Source organism: Lissotriton helveticus, chromosome 3_1, assembly GCF_964261635.1.
Source record: "Lissotriton helveticus chromosome 3_1, aLisHel1.1, whole genome shotgun sequence".
NCBI classification, from domain to species: Eukaryota; Metazoa; Chordata; class Amphibia; order Caudata; family Salamandridae; genus Lissotriton; species Lissotriton helveticus.
The window spans coordinates 244,593,730-244,612,929 of record NC_136061.1 but is presented as its reverse complement, the minus strand read 5'-3'; the positions used below and the strand labels follow the sequence as shown (position 1 = coordinate 244,612,929).

The following is a 19,200-nucleotide window of genomic DNA, read 5'->3' as shown; positions in this document are numbered from 1 at the left end:
AGATGAGCTGCGACCACCGCCATCACTTTCGTGAACACCTGTGGGGCGCTGGTAAGGCCGAATGGGAGCACGGTAAACTGAAAGTGCTCGTGGCCTACCGTGAACCACAGGTAACGCCGGTGGGCCGGCAGGACGGGGATGTGAAAATAAGCGTCCTGCAAGTCCAACGCTACCATCCAGTCTCCGGGGTCCAGGGCAGCTAAGACCTGAGCCAAAGTCAGCATCTTGAACGTCTCCTTCCGGAGGAAGCCGTTGACGTTCCGTAGGTCCAAGATAGGGCGTAGGCCCCCTTTGCCCTTCTTGGGTACCAGAAAGTAGTGGGAGTAACAACCACACCCTACTTCCGGCCCAGGAACGCGCTCGATGGCCCCCTTGGCCAAGAGGGCCGTGACTTCCTCTTGCAGAAGTTGCAAGTGATCCCCCGACACGCGGTAGAATTGCGGTGGCATGGCTGGAGGGGTCGCCTCGAAGGGCAGGGAGTAGCCCCTTCGGACGATTTGCAGCACCCACCTGTCCGACGTGACAGTGCGCCAGTGGAAGAGGTGATGCCTAACCCTGCCTCCCACTGGCGTCACATGGGCCTGAAAGCACGGACTAGGAGGGTTTTGAGGCAGGTGCTGCGGGGGAAGGTGTGGACTGGCCTCGCCGTTTTCCCCGACCGCCGCCACGGCGGTTTCCACGGCCGCCACCGCGCTGTTGAACATTCTGCAGTATTAGAAAACAATGGTCCATAGACTATAAATTATCAATACCACAATTTGTCGGTGCTTATTATTCAAGAGTGTAAGAATCTACTCTAAATCCATAAATGTATCAATATAGAACCGCAACAGCAGCCATTAAATTTCAGGACAATTTATTCATTTATCGCCACTCATTAAGAGTTAGATGGCTTACAATACATCTGGGTCACACAGGTTGCCCCAAAGGGAGCGTGCACCATAGAAAAGAGTGAATTAAATAGTGTTGAAAAAGGAAAGGAAGAATTACGGAAAATAGTGACTTAGAAATTCAAAAAACTTTCTACACTACAAACACGAATCAGCAATCATCCATGTTGTACTTCCTGGCCTAGAATGAATTATACCATAATGTTGTTACATTTGAAATACAGATATGTGTCATAATTCAGATGCACATAAGAATACAACGAAAAAATGTAGGTCCAGGTACAAAGGAGGCGTCGACGTTTCGACTCGACTTGAGGCCTGACGATTAGTTATGCCTGGGCCATGCGAGTCTTCATCAGGACTATAAAAACAGACAGGCAACCTTAAATTTATAGATGACCCCTCACATCTGAGGTAGTTCTAGTGCTTGTATTTTCTTTTTAATCAATGAAATTTCCTCCTTCTGCAGAGTAATAGCTCCCACAGGGTAAGGTGAATTTGAATTCCTCTTTACTTGGTGATGTTGTTCCTGTTTATTTGGTAGCGTGGATGTAATGGGCTTTTCTCATTAGGAGGTGGCGGCGTGTGATTACTGAAACACGGAGACGTGGCTTGGAAACCCCTCTAAGTTGGGCCGCTGACTAGAAGTCAATAGTCTGTCTAATGCGTTTCTTGGCGTCCTTGCCGTGGCTGGCAGCACGTGTGGGGGCGCCCCTTCCGTGGCCGCGAAAGGCACCCGATTGCTGGCGTGGGGCCGAGAGGCCCAAGGACTTGGCCGTAGCCCTGGAGTCCTTAAAACGCTCAAGCGCATGGTCTGCCTTGTCGCCAAAGAGGCGACGGCCATCGAACGGCATGTCCAGGAGAGTGGCCTGGACATCGGCCGAAAAGTTGGCGGACCTCAACCAGGCGTGGCGTCGAACCGCCACCGTCGTTGCAATCGCCCTGCCCAGTGTGTCAGTCGTATCCAGTCCACACCGGATGGAATATCGTGCTGCATCTCTACCCTCCGCAAGGATTTGGGAGAGCTTAGCCCGGACCTCCTCCGGACACTGGGGCAGAAGGTCCGTGGGGCCGGCGAGGTCGACCGGCGACGACCCGGATCCGGAAGAGGATCCGGCGAGCGCCTGCAGCGCCGGGACCGAAGTCACCGGCGGCGCCGGAGCCGAAGCACCAGACGGCGTCGGGCCGGAGCGCCCGACCCGCTAGGCCCTCCAGTGGAGACCGGTGGGCCCGTAGCCGCCACGGAACCCGGCTGAGGAGCGAGGGACCTCATGGCCATGAGGTACCGCTCGACCTCCTCTGGAGCCGCATCGTTCCCAGGGACCTGCGGGTGTGGGGCAGGAAGCGGCGCCTGCGATTCCAACGGAACCGCGTGGGTGGTGTCACCCGAACCCCCGGCCGCGTCGAGCGAGCGTCGGGGTGGGTCGGAGGAACGAACACGTCGCTCCGACCTCTCATGCCGCCTCTTATCTGAGGAGGAACCCGACGACCGATGCCGACTCCCGGAGCTGCGAGGGCTCCGACCCCGCGACCGGTCCTTCGACCTCCTGTGGGACCGGGACCTGGAGCGGCGCGGGGCCGACTGCCGGAGCTCCAGTCGCTTGCGGGACCTCTCCCGCCTAGCCTTCGACGTCAGGGCCCGGCAGTCGGAGCAGGTGCAGTCGTTGTGGTCGAGGCCTAGACACTGCAGGCACCGGCGATGGGGGTCGGTAACCGACATCAGTCGGTCGCGCCGCGAGCAAGGTTTAAAACCAGGCATCCCTACCGGCACCGTTAGGAGTCGATGACTCGAGAAAAAAGAATGATCAAAAGATCAAAAAGTTTAGTCAAAAAGTGATTAAAGGGGTAGAGCTTCTCCGGATCTGCACTAGCTGGCGCGGAAAAAAGAAGAACTGACGTCTGCGCGCGAGGGCGGCGTCTAAGTACTCCGACGACGTCATTCCGGCGCTAACGATGCCGACGACAGATGCGGAGCCGCGGACGACGCCTGCCGGCGCGCAGGGGTATTGCTACGCAAAATTTTCCGGATCCAGTCTGACGCCTGGGGATATTCTAAGGTAAGGAATCTATTCTAAGGTAAGGAATCTATCACTAACGTGTCTCTTTCAGATTCCTACTTAGATCATAGATATGTTAACTCCCTGTGAGCAGCATGTGCCACTGAATACACCAATATATTTCTCAAGGTATACTTCACATCTGTAGTGGCAGCAGAAAGTGAACACAGCATCAAAGAGCACATGGCAGTTCATAATGTCTGCAAAATGGGTTAATGGCATCTATTCATTGTGAAGTTCACATGGAATCAGCAATTCAATAAATACAGAAAAACTTTATATAGTGCATAACTCTTACATGAACTGATTCCAGATGTTAATGCAGATTTCTTTCAACATGGCTTTAAAAGAAAGGAGACTTAAGTAAAGAGGTTAGTTTTGCACAGCTTTCAGAATGGAACACTTGCAAAGCACAGAACAGGAGGACAGCAAGCGAAGAGGGGCTTTGTAGCACATTTCATCATTTCATTTTACGGAATGAAGGCAACACCTTTGCACAAGTGGCTCTAACTCCTTACGCTGAACAAGTGATATGTAATTGGTCCCAAAAAATGTATTTAAGACCCAAGTTATCTTTCTTTCTTGGGAAACAGACCATATATAGACATTCAAATTCATAGTGGTCCTTTACTTAGAGCAAGTGGAGAACCTTCCTGCCATCAGATACATTTTCCTGTGTTCGCTGATTCTTGACTTCAAGATGTTGAGTCTGAAGTCAGGATTTTTGCAATAACCTTACTGCAGTGGGTTTTAAGTGCTGTGGTATAAAATATAAAAAAGTTCTAATCTAATATGAAAATAAAAGATATTTCCTGGCACATGATCTCCCTAAGCCTTCATATGTAGGGACTCATCCTGTCCAAACAAGTTGTTCACTTTGATCGACAGGGATACTCCTCATACATGTAAAGTGTCAGAAGACATTTCAAATAACCATTGACAAGAATACCTTTTGTGTCTAGCAGATTCACCTGTGTCTTCCAGCTATTAAATTACAGTCAACCATGTTTGTGAATCTATGGACGAACCAATCGTTGGATTCAATCTTTCATTATGGCACCCAGCACATCAAATACATAAGTAGGCTTACTGACTTAATGATAAATAACTTAGGAAAAGATTTTTAAAAAATCAAGTAGAAGATATTGTAAATTAGTGTGAGCAGCGCTCTACCGTAAACTGGGGTCGGAGCTTCCCAAATTTAACAATGCAATGTTTAGAAGTGTTCCAGGGACATCCTTTGGGCGAATTTTTGTGTGTTGTGGAATAGAATCGGGCTGAGAGAGCTCCCATCTAGTCCGTATATGAATGATAGATTGCACAATGGCTTCACACTCCTGATGCATAAAAGTCAGAGGTGTTCCCTGGTTGGCGATGGTTAGGGTAAACTGATTCTCGTCCACAAGACAGATCTCTTCAATCTCAGAAGCATAGTAAATATCATTGAGAAACACAGATTGTCCCAAGACCCTTGTTCGCTCTGCTGATGTAACTTGAACTGCTGTTGAACCCACCTGAAGAGAAAACAAATAAGCAATTTTAGTATTAAATGTGTACAAAAAACACATTCATACTGCAGAGTTCATGCAACGAAGATAAAACAAATCAACTTTGTATCAATAATAGCAAAACTATCTTTTAAAGGAAATTACAACATATGGCATAGGTCAAACTAATTCCTCAATACCGTGCAATTTCTCACTTTTCAAGTCACAAATAGGAGTTTCTCGCAAAGGCTTCATGTGATTATTATGTGTAATACCCAGGTCTCCTTTATCCACCCCAAGCCATGCAAGCTCATATAGACGAAGCCAGAGTATGTCAGGAAGGGTGTGGCTTAACATTGGAGGGAATTACCTTTCTTTGTCCATTCTGCTTAAGACTTAATCAGGTCACTTACTACGTTCAAACTGGCATTTCTCAAGGCAAATGGGTTGAAAACTTGGTTGGACCTCGCAAGCACACCGAGCTCTCAAGTACGCTTAAAAGGTATGTAGACCCTAGGACGATGACCTTGTAAACTTTTAGGAGAAAATGATTCCTGGCGTTGATCTTATTCAGGTTTTGTTTTTCTTTATAATATAACACTTTTCTGATCAGGTTTTCTAAATTTGCCTCCGTACATGATCCTTCATTTTCTCCATGTGACGATCAGCCTACATTTATTGACATTATCGGCTGCCACGGTTTATCTGTTACTTATTTAAAATTGTCCTTTAATTTTAATAGGTAAGAGGTTATTTTGATAGTTGCATTGTGAAGTATAGGTCTTAATTCTCATGGAGTTTGTGCATGTTCCATAGCAATATTCTGTTTAATAAGAAAATAGAGATGCTGATTTGATAATTATCGCTAGTTTTATAAATCGTCCAAGATCATTATAATCATATTCCTATTGAGAGATTGGTAATGATAGGTTTTTCTTAAATGATTATCTGCATAGATGAAGTGTAAAGAATCACTAACCGCACTGCAAATAAACAACTACACATAAAGCTAAAATATTATGCCTGACACCATCTTAATAGATATGTGCCTATATGCATATATCTACATTTGCATAAACCAGCTAAGCTATGTATTTTCATTAAGCAATATCGTGACTCTGTTTTCAAAATATAAATATTAATTCCGAATACAATAACATCAAATCACGATTAGCTAGAATATACAACTACAGTGTTATCCTTAACAGAGTTTTTTTTTAATTTAGCAGCAGATTATCCCCAGAACTGTATAAGTCATTTAATATGAGCGTACACAACAAATGTAGTTTGTTGCATTTGTTGTCCTTTAGATCGCAACTAAATTCAGAATTCAGACAGAGGAGTATTCTTCCCTCCTCTCACCTATTTGGACGCCAACCTTTTATTAAAATAGGTTAGTTGACCTCTAAGCATTTCAAATTAGATAAAATAAATAAATCCTACATGCTCTAATTGCAGTACGAGAAATTCTCCTACACCTTGGGGCCACAGTTAAATAAAAGTAGTAAAAATACCGCACAGTGCATTTGACAAGTAAGCCAACCATCATAGCTTTAGTCAAATCATAAAGATAAAAATGAAACACTAAAGGGACATAAAACTGGGATTTTTTGGTTCCATCTTCTGTACTTTCACCATCTCTCTTCTTTTTTCATACTTCTTGCTTATATAAAATTAAAAGCATTGGTTTAATCTAATTCTGTTATTTGAATGTAATAGATGCTTATTGTATTAGTGTTATAAGCATAATTATTAGAAGTCTTTATCTATGGCAGATTGCAACACAGTTGTCTTATATTTTAAATACATGTAACCTAATTTTGTTGTATTACGAGAATGAGTTCTAAATGTATTTTTAATCACTTTTTAGGTCTTTGTGGCTATTCCTGACAAAGGCGCTTTCAGTGCTGAAACGCGCGTTGAAGACTAACACATTTGCCACTTATTGTTCAGTGATTTTAATGTTATTTAATGAGATAAAGTAATGTCATAAGGATCCATTACAGTTATTGTTCTGTTCTCTTTGTTTTCAACTATTGGTAATTCCATGATTAAGAATACGTTTTTATATACATGATTTTGTTTTTTTTTTTTAAACTCATTTTCTGTATGTCATCTGGTATATTGTAATCTCATATTTGGTCCTAGGAATTATATTTTCTATAGCTAATTACCCTATCCAAGGAATTACAGGGAGTCGTTGTTACTCATGTGGAAAACTTGGTTGGTCAGAGCCTTGTTCACTGACGGATTGAGGTTAAAAAAGCACTTAGGAACTCAGAAAACCAAGTAGAATTGTGAGTAACAATAGTTTCTCCTGGTGGAACCCTCTTAACTAGCAGGAGAGTAGGGTCTGCAATCCTATGATCACCCAGATTTTTGCTTTTTGCTTCACTGGTTTACGACTTTCCCTGGCTGTGGGCCTGCTAATCAGACCCACAGCCTAGCTGTTCTCTCTAATCCAAATTGTACCCAGGTACTGAATTGGCCCTGGGCCCTCTCAAGTCCCTGTACCCAGGGCTGAGGTGCACCCAGAAGTCTCCCAGGGGCTGCAGCATGCATTGTGCCACCCCTGGGCTGACTAACTAAATCAGACACAACTGGCTGCTTGACAGCTGGGGCAGAGTGGTGTACCCACCCTCTGCTATAGATATAGTATTCCTATATCTAAACCTAAATGGACACACAGATCTCCTATCAGTCACTCCTATAGCAGGCCTTGACAATCCTGAAGGCAGAGTGCTTGGAATCGTGTGAGATAGTGCTCTGGCATGAGCTGAGCCTGTCTGCGGCTTTCGGGATCCATCCCTTAGCCGTTTCCATGATATCGCATACCATATACTCTTAAGAGTATTATAATCCTCGCGGTTATATGCCAACTCTGGTATCGCTTTATCAAAACATGTTGAGTAAGGTGTCATACGAATTGGAATACTAACCCCTCGCCAATTCTGGCGACGGGGTTAGCATTCCACCCTTCTAGAGGGACACGACATGTATGTAACCTGTAACCCCGGTTAAAGTCAGACATAGCCTTAGCTCCACAAAATGGATGCTGCCACCGAGACACAAGTCTGCCCTCCTGCTGCTGGGAGTCCTCCCAGAGCAGGAGGCAAGGACAAAGGGTTTCCTGTCAGGGGCGGTGCCAGCACCGTCCCAGACAGGATTTTGTGTATCCTAGGTAGGCAGGGCTTTAGAGGAAGGTGACTGCAAGTGGCACCCCGGTGCTCACAGTGCATAGGCCGGCTGAAACCAGTTCCAGGGGCACGCCAGCCCCTGGCCTGGGGAAAGCCCGCCAAAGGAGAGGGGTGTAACCACCCCCCTCCTGGTCCCACCCATAGGGCAGGACTTAGTCGCGTGCCAGCCCCTTTTTACAGGATAAAGGTAGGAACTGGCCCCCTTCCAAATCAGATCATCTTTGAATCCTGAAACTACTTTCCACGAAAGGAACTCAAGACTTCTTCCCAAGATTCTCCCTTGAGACTAAGGAGTAGTCACCCTGCAGCAGCAGGCACCAACCAAGCATCGCGGTTTGTTGCCAGTCTCTCCTTCGGATCAAGACTGCTCCAGCACGACGAGAACCGGCTTCCCTGGCACCTCTGACCTCAACCTACATCATCAGCCCAGCTGTGATCCGTGGGTGCGACGAGACCTCGAGGGACCGGCCATCTTCAGAACTGCACGACGCTTGTCCAGCACGACTCCCGAGTGACCCTCGACTGAGTGCTTTGGGGTAAGAGAAGCCCCGACCCTGAGCAGCTCCAGCACCGAACTTCAGCCCCCCTGCATCCTTGAGATCTGCGTGGGGCCCTTCTGCTCTTTGCTGCCAACCGTGTTGTCCAGGTCGCTTGCCCGTTGGCTAGTGGCCCTCTCATGACGCTCCACGACGACAACTACTGCTGGTCTGGTTGCTCCAGACTAGCCCTTGCTCCCCTCCAACAGAGGAGCACCCTGGACCCTCCTGGTCCACTGAAGACGCCATTTTAGGTCCACCGCGTGGGCCTTGCATTTGCCAAGACTTGTTGCCCCAATCCTGGGTCCAGCGACGTCGACAGCAAGAACCTTCGTGGGACAGCTCGCACCTCCATCCTGGTCGCCGACAACGCCTCCTGGTCCGAGAGACTGCAGAGCCCAGCAGCGCCCACTCACCTGACTGCGGTGACTTCGTCCGGTGCCATCCTGGTGCCCACTTAATCACTGGCTAGTGATTCAGAACTTGGTCCCCTCTGCTTTCAGGTCTTCTTCCCTGATCCAGGCTTGGATCTCTTCGAACTTTTCTTCACTGGCCGCCTGCCAGCAACTCTTTCTTCAGGCTCCTGGATCTTCAACGAGGGTTTCCGACGCAACTTCAACCCTATGCAGCCGCAGCCCCTGGGCTAGGTAACCTGAGTACTCCGGTGCTCCAGCATAGTCCAACACCCTAAGTGTTCGGATCCACTCTTGTTTTCGACCCACCTAGTCGGGTTCGCCCGAGAACAGTAACTTTGCAACTGCTAGCCTCCATAGACTTTTTCCCGCCTTACGCGTGAGAGTTCCCACTCTGCACACGACGTCCACAGGCCTCCTGCATCTAATCCCAGTGTTTAGAATTGTAGGCCTAGCGATTCCTGAGTCTAGAAAAGTATTACCTGCTAGCAAGTTCGCATTCCACTTACTGAGTATATGGTTTTTCGTGCCCCTAGGGCATTTGTGTAAATTGTGCGACTTAAAGTATTTTCTTAAGAGTTTTGTTATGTGCTTAGCTCCCTGACTCATAAAGAGTTCAGGGTAGTCTTGTTATAAATAAATATCTGTTTATTTTCATAACAACTTGTGTGGTGTCCTTTCACTTGGTGTTCAAGGGGTAATGTGATGGTAAAACAGCTGGCTTAACACGCCCTCTAGAGTCTTAGCCTTACACTGCTCGTATCCATGCTACTAGGATAGCTGGTCTATAAGGTTGACTTACAACCAATCATCAATAAGGGTTGTTTGGACTGATACATAGTGATCACTAGAATAGTGAGCACTGCATATCAGGCCAACTTCTCACACATACAAGCAGATATTAAACGTGAAATGGTACACATGATACACCACAGTCTCAACAATTAACTTAAGAGTTTTGGTTCTGGATAATAGAATTGGTGGTATACAGAGTTTCATAGGCAAAAATTCAGCAGAGTGCAAAATAAAGGAGGCAATAGTTATGATTTACTTCGATCAAATGTTGTATCATAAATGTAAAAGTCATCTTCAAACAGTTTTATACACACTGAATTAAAGTGTTCGGCTTTACTGGCTGTTAAGGAATGTACTTTATAATCAGTCTACTCAACGGATACACTTGCAGAAGTCTCTACCCTATAGTAATTGCATTCAAGCAAATGGGAACCAACATGATTTTGATCAAGGATTATCATGCACACAGGCATTTAGTACGTAGATGAAGCACTCGTAAAACATGTTTAATACTGATATTTATTTGTCCGCCAAGCTCCTTTCTAGAAATATGTAAAACATACCCTTAAGAGTGGAGTTTTATAAGATCCCCTAAACTGCTATTTACAGATTCTGAAATGTTGGAAGGGAGCGGGCTTGCGTCACATTTTATTTCTATTTTTGTTTATATATTTTTTTTAAAACTGTACGGTTTACAATACCAGGATTGTTTTTGGATGAGGGAAAGGATGGACAAATGGGCGAGGAACGAACTAGGGGTAGAGAAATATACAACCTTTTAGAAAACCATGATCACTTGAAGGTAGTGAGAGAGCACCAAATCGGGAAAAAAATGTATAAGTGCACCATATTTACAAGCACGTAGTTAGTTTAAACATGCTTTGCACACGAGTGTTTTATATCTAGAAGTGAAATACACAGAGTGTCTTATATTTAGTAGTGAAATGTATAGAATGTTTAAGTAGAGTAGCAATAATTATAGTAGTATGAGACTAATGTAGAAATGTTGGAATGAATATGAAAACCTCACGTTCTCATGTTAAAGGAATCATGTAAGAGTTAAGTGGAGCTCTACAAAACCAGTATATTGTGTAGGCCTCATGGCAATTCACAGAAAATCTAAACGTGCTGCTAAAATAATGTGAGGTGGGGTTAACGTGATTCTTCCAAAATGTATTATCGAATTTAGTTTGAAATATATGCTTTATAGATGTGTGTTTTAAGGAACGTATGTTAGTTAAGAATGCTGTTTAAATCAAGTTAAATGTTTTCAGAATGCAGGGACCCGCTTCATGTAAATCAAGTAGGGCCCGAACTGATAGGGATGTTCTTTTTTTTTATCTGTAATGTGCTCGTTAGAGGAGAAGTCGAGAGGTGCCAAGTACAGAGCTTTCCATAATGCTTTATGACCTATAGATATGGTGGAGTTTGGAATTTGAGGCCCACTGTGGGACGGCCTGTATGTATGCAGGTGCGAGGGGTCCTAATCAGTCGAAATGAATAGAGCCTTGTTCAGTGGCGCTTGGCGCAGGCCTGTAGGAGTCTTCAGGAATTTCAGGGGGTATCGGCGCACTGGAGAAGAAGCCTGGGAGCCAAGGTCAACTTTAACGAGGGTCTTGAAGAGTACCATCATGGAGTTTACCGCGCAAAGATGTACCACGTGAGGGGCGTCCCAAGGGGCGTTCCTATCGAAAATGTGATTTGGTATTAGGGAAAGCGACCCGGGAAGAGAGTAGAGCAGATGATTTTGGGAGCCTAAGGAAGCGGATGGGTAGGCAGATAGACTGATCAGGAGAGACCCATTATCAGGGAAGAGACAAAGAGAAGTGCGTGATCTTCTTAGGAAGTCACCACGGCTGACACCTAGAGGGGTAAAAGATCTTGTTAAGTAGGGATGTTACTTAGTGTAGTGTAGGGACAGACTAACCTAAATTTTCTTTTCTGTAATGACTTTGAGGTTGCAACTTGTATCCATTTTGGCAACGCTCATGATATTCGAACTTGTACTCATTATTCTGTTTTGTAGACTTAGACTATTCAAAGAATTCATGTTCATAGTGATACCAGTTTATCTTTTGAATCTCATCTCAAGAAGTTTGTATCTTCAGTTATCTTTGACTTTATATTAAATCTTTGAAACTTAATCTTGGTCAGTGGTCATTTGGAGTGGTGTAAGTTCCTAATTGATTGACCTATTGTTAGATTACCTTTTACTCAATGACAGGTACCAACGATCCAGTCGACTTGGTTTGGGATCTGGTAAGGTAACTAGTAACCAGTAATCCCGCGTTAACAGTTGGTAGCAGAGGATGGTTATCTTCTTGAGGAAGGTAATCTAGATAGGTTAGTTTACCCCAAGGCCCCTAGACATCGAGAGACGAGCAGCGGAAGAATCGTGCGCCGAAGGTGCAGACGGTGCGAGAAAAGCAGCAGTATCGGAGGAGAGGGAGTAGTTTCTGTCCTGTAACTCCAGTTCTGTAGTAGGGGTATCTCTGTTATAGTCATAATCTAGTGAATAGTCCTGCCCATGTGCGTGGACCCCGGAGCAATCAAAAATAATCTCTTACAGTGTCAAAAAATGCAGAAAATGCATAGACACTTTAGAGAGAATTTAAAGACAGATAATGCAGCCAAAAAGGCTACACTGTCCAGTACTTCAACTAGAAATTCCACCATAAAATCCACAAAACAGCAAAGCCTGTACAGATTTCCCTTGCTTAACAGCAAAATCCCTCAGGAATGATAGAGAGAAGAACCTGGACAGACAAGCCCCATAGGCTGCCATTATGTGGCTTAATTAGGATACTGTGCCTTTAAGGAACCTTCCAGAACCTTCTCCCAGTATCCCAGAATGCATAGCAGGTCCAACTTAGCTTCAGTTCTTTTTGAAGGCGTAGAAAACGCCAGACCTGTAGCATTATGAACATGAATAACTCTCCACCGGGGAGGCGGGAGGGCGCTTATGACTATAACAGAGATACCCCTACTACAGAACTGGAGTTACAGGACAGAAACTACTCCTTCTGTAGTAGGGGATCTCTGTGTATAGTCATAATCTAGTGAATAGAATGGCAAGCCCATCCCCACACCAAGCGGCGGTGGAGAATAAAATAACGCCACTACTGTGCGAACAGATTCCGCAGCGAAGCCTGCCCAACCTGAGCGTCTGCCCTGGCATCAGAGTCCAGGCAGTAATGCTTAGCAAAGGTATGGACCGACTTCCAAGTGGCCGCCTTGCAGATCTCTGCAATGGGAACATTACGGAGCATAGCTGTCGTAGCAGCTTTGCCCCTGGTGGAATGAGCCTTAGGTTTGCCCCCTAAGGTCTTATTAGCTTTGTAGTAACACAACTGTATGCAGGACACAATCCACCTCGAGATGGACTGTTTAGAGGTAGCAAGACCAGTCCTGACTGAGCCATAATTGATGAACAATTGGTCTGACCTACGAATATCTTTAGTCTTATCAAGATAAAACTTCAGCACCCTCCGCACATCCAGGGAATGCAAAGACCTTTCCGCTGGAGATGAAGGGTTCTGAAAGAACGTAGGCAAAGTGATAGTCTGATTGATATGAAAATCAGAAACAACCTTGGGAAGAAACTTAGGGTGAGTACGCATAACAACTTTAGCATTATGAAATACAGTATAAGGTTCTTGGCAACACAATGCCTGAATCTCACTCACCCTGCGGGCCGATGTAATGGCCACGAGGAACGCCGCCTTCCAGGACAGGTGCTGCAACGAAGCCTTATGAATGGGTTCAAAAGGCTCCTTCATCAATCTGGACAGCACCACATTCAGGTCCCATGAAGGCGAAGGAAGCCTGACAGGAGGGAACACTTTCTTCAAGCCTTCCAAAAAATCTTTGATCACAGGGATCTGGAAAAAGGAAGTCTGTGAAGGGCCTTTCCTGTAGGCAGTCAAAGCAGCCAGATGAACCTTAATGGAATGGACATTAAGGCCCGACTGCGCCAGATGTAGCAGATATGGAAGGATGACATCTTCCTTGCATGTCGTAGGGTCATAGCTCTTAGACCTACACCAGATGCAAAACCTCTTCCACTTTTAAGCATAGGAAGTCCTAGTGGAAGGACGTTTAGACTCCTTCAGTATGTCCATACAATCCTCTAGGAGATTCAGATGGCCATATTGCACTATTTCAGGAGCCATGCCGCCAAAGGTTGGGGTGCACCATCCGCCCCCCGAACTTCGTGAGAAGGTCCGGCCTGCACGGCAGCTTCACGTGAGGAAGGAGAGAACGGTGGAGCAGGTCCGTGAACCACCACTGTCTGGGCCATTCCGGGGCAATCAGAATCATTCTCGCCCTGGATTGGGACAGCTTGATGAGAACCGCCGGAATCAGGGGAATTGGTGGAAAAGCGTACAGAAAGCTGTTCGACCAGTTGATCCATAACGCGTTCCCCAGCGTCCCCGGCTGGTAGTACCTGGAGGCGAAGCCTCGGCATTTGCTGTTTTCGGCGGTGGCGAACAGATCTACGTCTGGAGTTCCCCACTGTTAGACCTGACACCTTTTTGGCGTGGTTCTTCCCCCATCTTTTTGCCTCTGACTCATGTGTTTTGATGCTGTGCTGGATTTCGTTTTTGCTGGTTTAGATGCTTTGGACCCTCTGCCACTGCTGATCAGTGTCAGAGGGTAAGTGCTCCCTCTGTAAATTGTGATATTGATTGAATATACCTGATTGGCATATTTGTAGCACCACGAAGTCCCTAGTAAAGTGCACTGTGTGTGCCAGGGCCGGTGATGACAAATGCTACTAGTGGGCCTGCAGCGCGGATTGCGCCACCCACATGAGTAGCTTTAAAATGGTGACTCAGGCCTGCCAGCGCGGAGCCTGTGTGCAGTCAGTGACTGCCATGTCAGCCCGGCCAGTGTCCCCACTGGCTGGGCTTAACCCTCCCCTGTCTGTGCACATCAGCCACCCCTATGGAAGGCTCCAGGTACCCCCCTGGGTAGGGTGCAGTGAATGGATAGGGTAGAGCGTGTACTAGTGCAGGTAACATGCTCTGGTAGAGAGCAGCAGCCACTTTGTGTGCTCACTGCTGTAGGGCTGTAGGGCTCCCTAGGGTAGCCTGGGGAGGCTGGTCCCATTGGATCCCAGCCTATCTCCCTATAGGAACAAGATGGAACATCCATGAGAGATATCCCTGGACTCAGAATTTAATGACACATCTTTTAGTGAAGGGTGTTTTTAAATCCTGTGTTGGAGAATAGCACTTTTAGAAAGTGGCTGTTCTCTTGTCTAAACCTTTTTCTGTGTGCCTGGGTTTGTGGAATGTCTGCCTGGTCTGGATGTGACAGGAAGGGGCTGCAGAGCCCCAGAGGAGAGGGTCGGAGCCATCCCGGGGATGAAAGGGCACATCTGCCTGCTTGGGAGGAGGGAGGAAGGAATGCCAGATAAGTGCTGGGCTGTGCCTGCCTACCTCCCCCACATTCGCTCTCTCCTGGTGGTCAACTGACCCCACTGGCCCTGAAGCTGACAGGAAGAAGAAAGCCAGAGACACCTCAGTGCTCCGCAACCCCCAGAACTGGTTTAGACTGGACCCAGGGCCTCCATGCACCAAGAACTTCAAAGACATTGGGGGTATAAGGAAAGGACCCCGGTCTGCAGAAGAGTAGATTCTGAAATTCTACAACCAAGACGGACCCTCTGCTGGAAGGAAGACGGCGAGAGAACTAAAGGAAGATTGCCTTGCTGTGTGCTCTAAGGGCTGACCTGTTCTGCTGTGGCCACTGAAAGCTGAAGAGGGGAAAGGGACTTTGCTGCGTGCTGTGACCCTGCCTGCTTGAACCTACCAAGACTTTGCTGTGTGCTGTGTCTTTACTGAATCTCCAAGGGCCTGAGAAGAGCTGGCCTCCTGCTGGGAACCCAGGGCTAAAGGTTCCTAAAGCTTTGCCAGAAAACAGCTGCAAGATCGGGCTGTTGTGGACCGGGGGCGTGGTGTACTCGACTGCGGAGCGTGAGGAAGGGATCGGTGTGCTCATCGGCACATTTCCTATGAGGGTTGGAGGCTTGTGGCGCCTCCCCTCGTGAAATCCGCTCCAACGTGGTGGAGAGGTCGAGAGGGGGGTCTCATCGGGACCAGCGCCCTTGAAAACCCTTTGCCGCCAAATCACCACCGCGGCCCGGAGCCAGGAACCCCCCCCGTAACTTGCCTAGAGGTCCAGGCGCTGCCGCGGCGAAGAACGAAGCCGCCGCGCTCCCATTGGTGGAGGGAGCCGAGCCCCCTCACTAACGCCGCGACGGGATTGGCCCGTGCGGCGCAGCGTCATCAGCAGTAGTGGGCCGTGATTGGCCGGAGGCGCGGAGCGTCATTGTTTACTGTCCCGGGAGCCGCACTGCCATTGGCTGACTCCCGGGTGCTGTGGAGGCTCGCCTGAGGAGCCGCGAGGGGATTGGCTGCCTTCGCGAGGAAGCCGAGGAATCAGCGAGATCACCGCCGGGCCCGGGAAGAAGTGACCTGACCTCGCCGAGGGATCTCCGCAAGGGCTCCAGCCCCTGGCCTGCCGTCTCTGCTCCCCGCCGCTCTTTGAAGGATCCAGAGCGGGCGGAGAGCGTCCTGAGACCGGCCGGGCGGGAGCAACACTGGGCCTGCACCCGCGAGGTGCCCCTGGGGGACCCGCGTCACCACAAGCACAAGGAAAGAAGTCCCCCCTCGCCCAGGATACCGGGTGAGCCGCGCAAGAAGCGCTTGTGGTCCCTGAAGCCAGGGGACCCTTGGGGGATAGTTGTTTTACGCTGGCATTGTTTGCTCATCATTTTTGAGAGCGTTTTTGATCACAAAATCGTTGGCATATCTTTGTGCTGACTTGAAGAGACTAGAGACATTTGTTTTGAGAACTTCCTGAAATTAAGAAAGACCAATTAAGATTAAGTGCCTCCCTTTTATAATGAAGTGATTATCGTGCAACTGCTTGATTTACCTTGCTGAAACTAGATAAAGTTATATATTTTTATAAAAATATACTTACCTGTGTGGTCTCAGTTTGTGGTGGATTGGGGATTATTGTTGTGTTAAGTGCAAATGTTATCCACATTGTCTCCGAGTTTAGCCTAGACTGCTCGCGCCATGCTACCTAGAGGGTGAGCAGGGGTTATCTCAGAGGGTTATTCCGTTGCCCTGACCGGAGCTAGGGGTCCCTACTTGGGCCAAGGTACTTACCTTTGCCAACCAGAGACTCCCGGTTCTAACATTGGTGGCTCGCGGTGGGATTTTGAACTAATAATTGCACTTGACCGGCAGTAATTTCTTGTACATCACTAGTCTAGTTTAGCGGAACAGGTTGCGCAGGATTTTTTCTTTTTGGTGAAACCTTTTTAGTTGAAAAAGGGGTAGGAAGCATCATGTCTCGGAAAGCGCCAAGCGTGAATGGAGACGTGGAGGTGGAATTTGAAATCCAGAAGTTGTTAACCTATAACAAGGAGCAACTGAGAAAGGTCTGCAAACAGCTTGAATGCCCAGTGAGGGGCGGCGCAAATAAGGAAGAGCTACAGACAGCTCTGAGGGCCTGGTGGGAGGCCAAACATGGTGTCCCAGAAGCTCCTATGGAAGAGGGTGGCGCACAGGAGATTGGGTTTTGGCCCAGTGAATTGCCAGTGGCGAAGCCAGCGTCTAGGGCCGGCAGCACCCACTCCAGTAGGAATATTTCTCCAGAGGAAGTGGAGGAGAATCAGAGAACTAGGGCCCATGAGATTGAGCTTTTGAAACTCAGAGCGGACGCCGATGAGAAGAAACTGCGCCTGGAAATTGAGAGAGAGGCGCAGGAGAGAGCGGCGCAGGAGAGAAGGGATGCTCTCGCTTTGGAGGAGAAGAAGCTCGAATTGGCTCATGAGAGGGGCATGAAGGAATTGGCCATCAAATATAAAGAGAGGGTGCCCAGTTCTAATGGTGGCAGCGCACAACCAGTACAGGCGGGTAAGGTATACATACCGAAGGATCTGGTACAGAATTATCAGAGGGGTGATGATATTTATGCGTGGTTTAGAGCGTATGAACTAGCCCTAAGGATGAATGAAGTGCCTGAGAAGAATTGGGGAGCAGGATTGTGGAAGCATTTTGAGGCCTCTGGGAGGGATGTTTTGGCCCCCTTAGAAGCAAAGGATGCTTTGTCCTACTCCGCCATGAAGGAGGCTTTGTGCCTCAGGTATGGGCTCACTGCTGAACAGTACCGCCAGAAGTTTAGGAACTTCAAGAAGCTTGATTCAAGTACTTGGGTGGAGTGTGTGAGTATGTACACGCGTGCACTGGAAGGTTGGATGAAGGGCAGCAAAGTTACTGATTATGTGGGGTTGTGTCACTTGGTTAGTAGGGAGCACTTAAGTAGTTTGTGTGTCCCAGAGCTGCGCCAGCATCTTTTGGATAGTAAGTTAACTGATCCCGGTGAGCTTGCTAAAGAGGCGGACCGGTGGACTAGCACCAGGGTCCACAAGGGGGTGGTAAGTACCCCAGCCAAGGGTGGACAGGGTCCTCCGCAGAAGAGTGGGGGGGACACGGGTAATCAAAAGGAGTCTTCTAAAGGGCCCCAAACTGGTTCCCAGGAGAAGGTGTCTCAACCCCCCAAGGCTAAGAAGTCCTGGCCCCGTAAGGGCAAGCAGGACAACAGGCCCCCGCCTACCTGCTTTACATGTGGGGAGGTGGGGCACATTGCCCCCAAATGTCCAAAGAAACCTCCAGCACCCTCTGGTGCTCCAGCACCGGCATTGGCCAGTGTAGCTTTGGGAGGGGATTTGATCTCTAGTGGGGAGGAAGGGTTAGCAGTGATGACCCTTGTCTCTTTAGGAGACCGAGAGATGGCCCAGGAAACCTTGCTGCCCCAAAACACTAAGAAATACGGGCAGAAGGTGACCATCAATGGACAGGTGGTGGAGGCTCTGAGAGACACAGGGGCCAGCGTGACATCTGTTAGGTGTCAGTGGGTGTCTGAAGAGCAAATTGTTCCCCAGGTACTCCGGCCTGTGGTGGCAGCTGACAGTTCAGTGCGCTACTGCAGGCTGGCGAAAGTTCCATTTGAATGGGGAGGAGTCTCCGGTATTTTGGAGATTGTAGTAAGTGATGCCTTGCCTGTAGATTGTCTATTAGGTAATGACCTGGAGAGCTCCCCATGGAAAGAGGTGGAGCGCCGGACTCACTTGGAGATGTTGGGTTTGCCTGCGTGGATCTGTGTGTCCACCCGTGCAATGACAGCAAGAGAGGGCGGTCTAACAGAGCTGGAGCCTGGAACAATGGCCCAGGGACCTGCCAAGAGAGGAAGGGGTAGAGGGCGCGGGAAACCGGCCCCCACTGTTCCCACGGTCCAGGAGGAGGCAGACCCAGAGGGGGATGCCCTGGAACCTACGGGGGAGCAGGTGGCCGAACTAGGGGAATTGCCTGAGCTGTCCCAGTGGCAGCAGGAAGGTGGTCCCTCCAGGGAGGAATTCTGCCAGGCTCAGAAGGAGTGCCCTTCTCTCATTGGTGTGCGGCAGCAGGCTGCTGACCAGGCCGCAGGCCTGGGGTCCAAGGAGCATTTGATCTATTGGGAGGATGACTTACTTTATAGCGAGCCTAAGTTCGCTGAGCCCGGCGCAGCCCGTGTGCTGGTGGTACCGGAGCGCTTCAGGAACTTCCTACTGGGTCTGGCTCATGACGTGCCTCTCGCAGGACATCTGGGGCAAGACAAGACCTATCACAGGCTTGTCACCCATTTCTACTGGCCCCAGATGAAGACGCACGTCTCTGCCTTTTGTAAGTCTTGTCAGACTTGTCAGGCCAGTGGCAAGAGCGGAGGGAAGCGTGTGGCACCCCTCCAACCCTTTCCCGTGGTGAG

At 48.3% G+C, this 19,200-nt stretch overlaps 1 protein-coding gene across 8 annotated transcripts in view; it reads right to left on the bottom strand.

The window, feature by feature from the left end:
- The window catches only part of NF1 (neurofibromin 1), a 2,143,703-nt gene that overhangs the window by 517,011 nt on the left and 1,607,492 nt on the right, over nt 1-19,200 (bottom strand). For all 8 annotated transcript variants that reach the window (XM_078679713.1, XM_078679719.1, XM_078679717.1 and 5 more), the window contains one exon: nt 4,121-4,461. In XM_078679713.1, the coding sequence (XP_078535839.1) occupies nt 4,121-4,461 (341 nt within the window). The remainder of the gene's footprint in view (nt 1-4,120; nt 4,462-19,200) is intronic.